Source organism: Marmota monax, unplaced genomic scaffold (assembly GCF_021218885.2).
Source record: "Marmota monax isolate L192 unplaced genomic scaffold, Marmota_monax_Labrador192_F-V1.1 WCK01_AAM20220418_F8-fsc00038, whole genome shotgun sequence".
In the NCBI taxonomy this organism is placed as follows: Eukaryota; Metazoa; Chordata; class Mammalia; order Rodentia; family Sciuridae; genus Marmota; species Marmota monax.
The window spans coordinates 15438237-15445409 of NW_026692498.1; the positions used below are offsets into that span (position 1 = coordinate 15438237).

The following is a 7173-nucleotide window of genomic DNA, read 5'->3' on the forward strand; positions in this document are numbered from 1 at the left end:
ATGGACAAACACAATCTAACAACGTTGAAAGAATTAATCCTAATGGGAATCACAGACGTCCCTGAACTGCAGGCTCCATTATTTGTGCTTTTCCTCATTGTGTACATGATCTCAGTGGTTGGTAACTTGGGCTTGATTATCCTCACCAATATAGATGCACACTTGCACATACCCATGTACTTTTTCCTCAGACACTTGTCTTTCACAGATCTTGGTTATTCAACAGCCGTGGGACCCAAAATGTTATTAGATTTTGTTGCCGAGCGACCTACAATCTCCTACTCTTGGTGTGCTACCCAACTCACCTTCTTCAGTGTGTTCATAATTAGTGAACTTTTCATTCTGTCAACAATGGCCTATGACCGCTATGTGGCCATCTGTAACCCCTTGCTCTACACAGTCATCATGTCACAAGCATTGTGTCATGTGCTGGTGGCAATCACTTATCTCTACAGTGTCTTTTTATCTTTGCTGACCATCATAAAAATTTTCACTTCTCCATTTTGTGGACAAAATGTCATCAGGCATTTTTACTGTGATAGTCTGCCTTTGATATCTTTGCTGTGCTCAGACACATGAAATTAGGCTGATCATTCTAATATTTTCAACTTTCAATTTGGTTTCATCTCTTCTGATAATCCTTGTCTCCTACATTCTGATCTTTGTCACCATCCTCAGGATGAACTCTGCAGAAAGCAAGTACAAGGCCTTCTCCACTTGTGGGTCTCACCTGACAGCTGTAATGGTATTCTATGGGACTCTGTTCTTTATGTATGTGCAGCCTAAGTCCAGCCATTCCTTTGACACTGATAAAGTGGCCTCTGTATTTTACACTCTGGGGATACCCATGCTAAATCCCATGATCTATAGTTTCAGGAATAAAGAAGTGAAAAATGCCCTACAGAGAACCTGGAAAATGTGTGCACATATTCTGTTTAAAAATTAATATTGTAGGATATGGTAAAAATAAATTTTGTCATAGGCAATATTCACTCTAAATTGCATTGCATCAAACTTGTATTTTGCCTCTATGGGATGACCAAGAATAAATATGGAATTGGCACAGAATGAAGAAAATATTAATAATTTTCAAACCAAAAGTTGTCTCTAAACAATGATTCAGATATTAGTTTGTATTTAGTTTCAACTCCAACTTATATGCCATTCTTAGAAATTCTCAAGATAGCCTAAATTCTCCTTCCTTTGGGGTAAATTTTATTTTAAAGTCAAAGAATTTCTTTGTTCCATTCACTAGTTTATCTGTAGTGATCATCATACACACACACCAAAAAAAAAAAAAAAAACAACAACCCTGATGTATATTTTATACAAAGATTCATGTGCTTAGGAAGCATACATTCTATAAAAAGATATTGGTGTCCCTTGTGAATACACACCAAAAGGGGAACTAAGCAGAAGAGGATTTTGATAATCAAGTCTTTGGCATGACCTTCTTTATGGATGTCAGTCACTCTTTTTCCTTAGGAAAGAGGGTTCAGGAACATAGTAGTATTTTAAATCTCAATATCATAAAGATTCAGTCACAGTACTAGGTAGGTGGAAGCACCTTAAAAGATTTAGGCAATGTTCTCCAGGAGAATAAATATTCCTGAATCAAACTCAATATATGATTTTTTTTGAAGAGCCAGAAACCAGAGGTCAAGAACTGGAAACACTCATTATTATCCCTTCTGATATAGTAGAAAGAGATTTGGTTCATATTACTATGATGTTATGCTTCAGTGATTGAGAGGTCTTCCATCCAGAGGAAGGAATGCTTTCAGTAGGAGACATGGCAATTGTTACAATGAATTGGATCCTAAGACTGTCATTTGATCATTTTGGGATGCTCATACCTTTGAATGCACAGGCAAATGAGGAAGTTTCAATGATGCTGTGGTGATTATTCCTGGCTTCTAAGGAGAAAATGAACTCCTAATCCACAATGAAGGTAAAACAATTGTGAAATGGAAAACATACCCAAAGGCTTCTCTTCATATTACAATGCCTTTGGTAATATGGGCACATATTAACCTCAGAAGAACGTTTCAACACCTTAATATCTTCACATGCACATGGGTTCCGTTTCTTCAAAACACCCTCACTGATACACCTGTGAATAAAATTGTCTAATTAATGTTCCAGACCCTTCATAAGTGAAGGCTTGTGTAACTCCAACAGGGAGAGACTCACCATCAGTTGAGGTACTTGAGGAAGACAAAGGGAATACAGAATGGGTAACATAAGGTAGTTATAAATACCAGATACTGTACATCATCATTTATAGAAATGAGGGCTATAATTTTCATGAGTGTTTTCTCCGTATCTTGTTGTGAATATGTGTGTGTATTCACATATACATATATCTGTTTTCTGGCAAAAATCTTTGTTTTCATTCATTTCATTTCCCATAATCATTCAACAAAATTGCCTTTATATCAGAATTTAAGTAATGTTAGCTTTTCATAATAGTATATTAGGTATGGAATGTAGATGAAAAGCCAAACACATGGAAGGATGTTATCTCATCTTCTGGGAAAGGAATTGGTTTCTTTTGAAGTTGTAGATATTTAAATCATCTTAGGCAGAATTAGGATGTTGGCATTTCCTTTATTTGGAGATAAAGTCTGTTTTAAAGATTTGCATATGTGAACCAAGCTTATGTGATGGTTAATTTTATGAATTGACTTGACTTGGCTAATGCATGCCCAGAGAGCTAATAAAATTATTTCCGGGTGTGTCTGTGAGGAGGTGTTTCTAGAAGATATTAACATTTGAACGGTTAGTCTGTTAAAGTAGATTGTGGTCTCTAATAGGAATGTGCATCCATTCAACCCGCTGAGACCCTGAGTAGAGCCAACAGGTAGAGGAACAGATAATAGCTCTCTGCTTTAGCTGGGAGATCCATCTTCTACCATCACCTGCCCCTTCCTTCCAACCTGCAGATTCCTGTGACTTTAGTCTCAGACTGGAACTGGAAGCATTGGCTACCTCATTTCCAAGCTTTGAATAGAATAAGACACAGACTTTTCTATGCTTCTAACTTACAGATAGCAACTCATCGGATTTCTCAACCTCCATAATTGTATGAGACATTTCCTCATTAAAACTTCTCTCTCCCTATGCACTGTTTCTCCAAAACACCCTCACTGATACACTTGTGAATAAAATTGTCCATGACAATTAGTGAACGAGTTCTAGGAATTCTATTAAGCCCTCAAATAATTTAGGGATAATCAGCAAATTGCTTGTCAATTCTTTAGGGCATCTCAAATCTCAAAAGATTAAAAAAAAATCTCTATAAATTTTTCTCACTAAGTCACATAAGAAGCATGTGACAGAGCCAAGATAGAGATATCATTACAGGTAAAAAACCCAAAATATTTTGTGTGATGATATGTTTTTGAGCTATTCACAAGTTTTCAGTAACATTTGCAAATTTAACTTTAATTTGATGGCAAAACCATGGCAAATATTATTATTTCTCATTGTATACTCTGTGCTTTCCACCATTCAATAATGCCTTAGGAGAAATAAGTCCTTTTCTTTTCTCCTATATTAATATTTTTATGTTATCATGAGGGTTCATGAGCTAAATGCTCATAAACAGCCTTGAAAAATCATCATGGAACTACTTAAGAATTTTTAAGTTTTATTTGAATAATTTTATCTCATAACAGAAGCCAAAACTGAGACCAAATGAAGCATAACCAAGGTGTTTCATTTTACTTTATTCTTTTAATTTCTGGTTTATAAACCTGAATGGATTCAATCTCTCATTTGAAATATCCTTCCCAGTAGTTATTAGTTTCCCTAGGATTTTCTTTTTGATACTTTCAGAATAGTTTAGTGTTTAATGATTATTTAATTATATCTGTAGGTCTGATTCTGTCTTTACACCTTGAATAGTATACAAGGAGCTTCTATCCCTCATTCAACTATGAAACACACCTCTGGAAGGAGTCTTTTATGTATTCAATTTTATGCTGATGGAAAAATTCTGATGTTCTGAAATTTGTAGAGCAATTTGACAAAAAATAAATGGAATATTTTAGAATATAATTTTAAAAGCAGCAATGATCAGTAATAAAAGGAGATAATAATATATGAAACAGCAGTTTGTTTTATTTCATATAATTCCAGAAAGAGTAAGAAAAAACACTTTAATCTTTCATTACATTATAGGAAAACTATGGTTTTTACCATATGCAATTTATTATTGTTTTTATCCTACCATGTTTCCAAAACCAAACCAAACCAATCAAAGGAAAACAAGCAAAGCTTAGATTTATATGTTGTTTTGTTGTGTATACTATAGATATCTCTCTAATAATATAATATTATACATATTCTCAGATTTGTTTCTTTTTGGGGGGTGGTGGTGATTGGATCAACCAACACACATGTTAGGCAAGCACTCTACCCCTGGGCCATGTCCCCAGCCCCCCTCCCAAATTTCTAATACAGGAAATGTATATGCATTAAGTATGGGCAGGATAGCAAGAGGTCTTAATCTTATAGGCAATATTTTAATTGATTTAATATCATTACATATAATTACCTTTGTATTTAGTATGATAAAATTGTGCATTATTTTTGCTTATAGTTAACTCTGAGATTTCTGGTACTCTAATTTTCATTGTAAAACATATAGTTTCTATTTCTTTCTCTACCTTCTTTTTCTTCTTTTGGATTATTTATACCTTGAGTTATTTAATTTCCATTCCTACCTCTCAGAAATCATGTGTATGTATGTGTGTGTGTATACATATATACACACATATATACATATAAGCACATACATATGTATACACACATGTATTTATACATATATTTTATATGTATATATTTATGTGTGTATGCATATATATGTGTGCATATATATGTTTGTATAAATAATAAGTCTTAAGTAAGTGATTTTACTTATCCAAATATCACTTGGCATGTACTCTAAATTCTTCCATATTTTCTGATGTTTTTCCATGTAAAGTCAAGTAATCCACACTGTGATCTGTTTTCTTGTTCAGACAACTATCTGATATTTATCAAGCATATTGAAGCTGTAAATTCGTAGACCTAAAGGCTTTCAAAGGGCTGCCTTGTAGGAGAGGTTTCTATGCATTTTTTTTTACAATACATGGTTGATAATATTTTATATAATCAAATGAAATAACCCATCTTATCATAGATAATGCATAAATGACACTGATGTAGCAATTATATAATTGACAAATGCAAAACAATAAATAGTATACCCTTGTGTATCCATAATGCACTAATTTAAAAAATCATTAATGATCCAAAAAGAATTACTAATTGTACTTTGAATTATTTAAATAAATTTAATTAAGTTCATAGTCAATAACTAAATCCCCTCAGATTAATGTTTGCCAATATTATTTAAGTACGTGTATTTGATGTATTAAACACTGAGTAAAAGGGATTATTACACTGAAAAAAAATAATCAATATAATGCACACAAAATTTAATTTTGTGTCAACTTTTAAAATATATTCATATGTCTCCATTTACTTCTATTATTTATCCATCTACCTATATATCTTATTGGGGTTTTTCAACATTAGTTCTAATAATATTTTGGGCTGAATATTGGATATAGTGAAATGTTTACTAGTTTAACTGCCTTCTAAATATTGGGTGCCAATTATAGTATACCACAGAGGTGTGACGAGGATAATGCCTAGAATATATCCCTAGACCTTGGAAATAAAATCAGACCAAACAGAACAACCAATCTGTCTGGGTGTTTCTATAGTACTACTTAGACATATTTTTTATTTGTAAAAATGTGCTTATTTTCAAATATCATAAATTGGAGAGTTTGGATGTATCTCATTTACACATGCTTATATACCCAAAAATATCCCAGGTGACAATTCTGAAGAGTTTCTGACTGTGCTGATGTCTGTATCCAAATAGGTTTTGTGATAATCATCGATGGAAAAACACAATCTTACCCTGGTGCATGAGTTCATTCTGATGGGCATCACCTCACGTCCTGAACTGCAGGCTCCCTTTTTTGGGCTGTTCCTCATCATATTTGTGGTCACAGTGCTGGGCAACTTGGGCATGATCATCCTCACCAAGGTGGACCACAGCCTGCAAACACCCATGTACTTTTTTCTCAGACACCTGGCTCTCACTGACCTTGGTTATTCTACAGCTGTGGGCCCCAAAATGTTAGTAAATTTTGTTGTGGATGAGAATACAACCTCCTATTTTTTGTGTGCCACACAGCTAGCTTTCTTTCTTGTGTTCATCATTTGTGAACTTTTTATTCTGTCTGCAATGGCCTATGACCGCTATGTGGCCATCTGCAACCCACTGCTCTACACTGTCATCATGTCACACAGAGTATGTCACGCGCTGGTAGCAGTTCCTTATCTCTACAGCATATTCATTTCTCTTCTAATCACCATAAAAATTTTTAATTTACCCTTTTGTGGCAACAAGATTATAAGTCATTTCTGTGACAGTCTCCCCTTGATATCTTTGTTGTGCTCAAATACACATGAAATTGAATTAATCATTTTGATTTCAGCTGGGTTTAATCTGGTTTTATCTCTTGTGATACTCCTATTTTCTTACCTCCTCATTCTTGTAACCATTTTCAGGATGAACTCTGCTGAAGGAAGGCACAAAGCTTTATCTACTTGTGGATCCCATCTGACGGTAGTCATAGTGTTCTATGGGACTTTGATATTTATGTATGTGCAGCCCAAATCCAGTCACTCCTTTGATACTGATAAAGTGGCTTCCATATTTTATACACTGATCATCCCCATGTTGAATCCCTTGATCTATAGCTTGCGGAACAAAGATGTAAAATTCGCCCTTGAAAGGATATGGAAAAACTTATGCAATGTTGTTTCTTAATGTTCTCAATATGATTCTTATACATTAGACTATGGACATAAATTTTTGGTCTGTGTGTACTGAGAGTCAACGGCAAGAACAAATGCATTAAACCACATATCCATCTGTTGTTGTATATTCTAGACACATGTAACTACTCTAAGAAGATTAATTATAAAAAAAGAGTAGTAAAAGGGCTGAAGATGTAGTTCAGTAGTTGTAAAGCATTCCCCAAGCATGCAGGAAGTCTGAATTCAATCCCCAGATTCTCAAAAATAAATAAATACATGTATTCA

General features: G+C 34.1%; 1 protein-coding gene and 1 pseudogene across 1 annotated transcript; both read left to right on the forward strand.

The window, feature by feature from the left end:
* Nucleotides 1-946, forward strand: LOC124092764 (olfactory receptor 8K3-like; annotated as a pseudogene).
* A 5013-nt stretch (nt 947-5959) lies between these two features.
* On the forward strand, nt 5960-6898 carry LOC124092828 (olfactory receptor 8K3-like). The gene has a single exon (XM_046444639.1). It carries the CDS (start codon nt 5960-5962, stop codon nt 6896-6898), a length of 939 nt encoding a protein of 312 aa, XP_046300595.1.
* Nucleotides 6899-7173: the final 275 nt, after the last annotated feature.

What these genes read in the sequence shown, in the direction of transcription:
- LOC124092828 (XM_046444639.1), top strand. Translation starts at nt 5,960, where the DNA reads ATGGAAAAACACAATCTTACCCTGGTGCATGAGTTCATTCTGATGGGC.